The sequence below is a fragment of the Arachis ipaensis genome, chromosome B05, assembly GCF_000816755.2.
Source record: "Arachis ipaensis cultivar K30076 chromosome B05, Araip1.1, whole genome shotgun sequence".
Taxonomy (NCBI): Eukaryota; Viridiplantae; Streptophyta; class Magnoliopsida; order Fabales; family Fabaceae; genus Arachis; species Arachis ipaensis.
In genome coordinates, this window is record NC_029789.2 from 120976312 (window position 1) to 120976661 (window position 350).

At 38.0% G+C, this 350-nt stretch overlaps 1 protein-coding gene across 1 annotated transcript in view; it reads left to right on the forward strand.

The window, feature by feature from the left end:
* LOC107643951 (protein EXECUTER 2, chloroplastic) overlaps positions 1 to 350 on the forward strand; it is a gene marked incomplete at its 5' end in the record, with an annotated part of 6351 nt that overhangs the window by 3731 nt on the left and 2270 nt on the right. The window contains 1 exon segment of the mRNA XM_016347710.2: positions 1 to 172. Within this exon segment, the coding sequence (XP_016203196.1) occupies positions 1 to 172 (172 nt within the window).

The window sequence follows — 350 nt, forward strand, 5'->3', positions numbered from 1 at the left end:
TATGGAACGAGATTCTTTTGCCTTGCACATTCCTAGGAGAAATCTAGATCTTGATACAAGAGAAAGTAAAGTGTCAAATATCAAAGTTGCAGCTCTTGCAGCACAAGGATTCACAGAGCTTATGCCTCCTGAGGTTGCGAAGGCATTTTGGACTGACAAAGTTGCTTCTAAGGTGAGATTTAGATAAGAGGCTCTCAATCATTGTTTAAAAAAGATTAATCAAACATATATTCTGCTAAGGCATACTTGGTAGAATTACAGAATGCTTTCTTGGGTCAAGCAAAATTGTCATTTTGAGGGGGGAGGGGGAAAAAGGATCTTGTACGTATTATTTGTGTTTTTTTGGACTC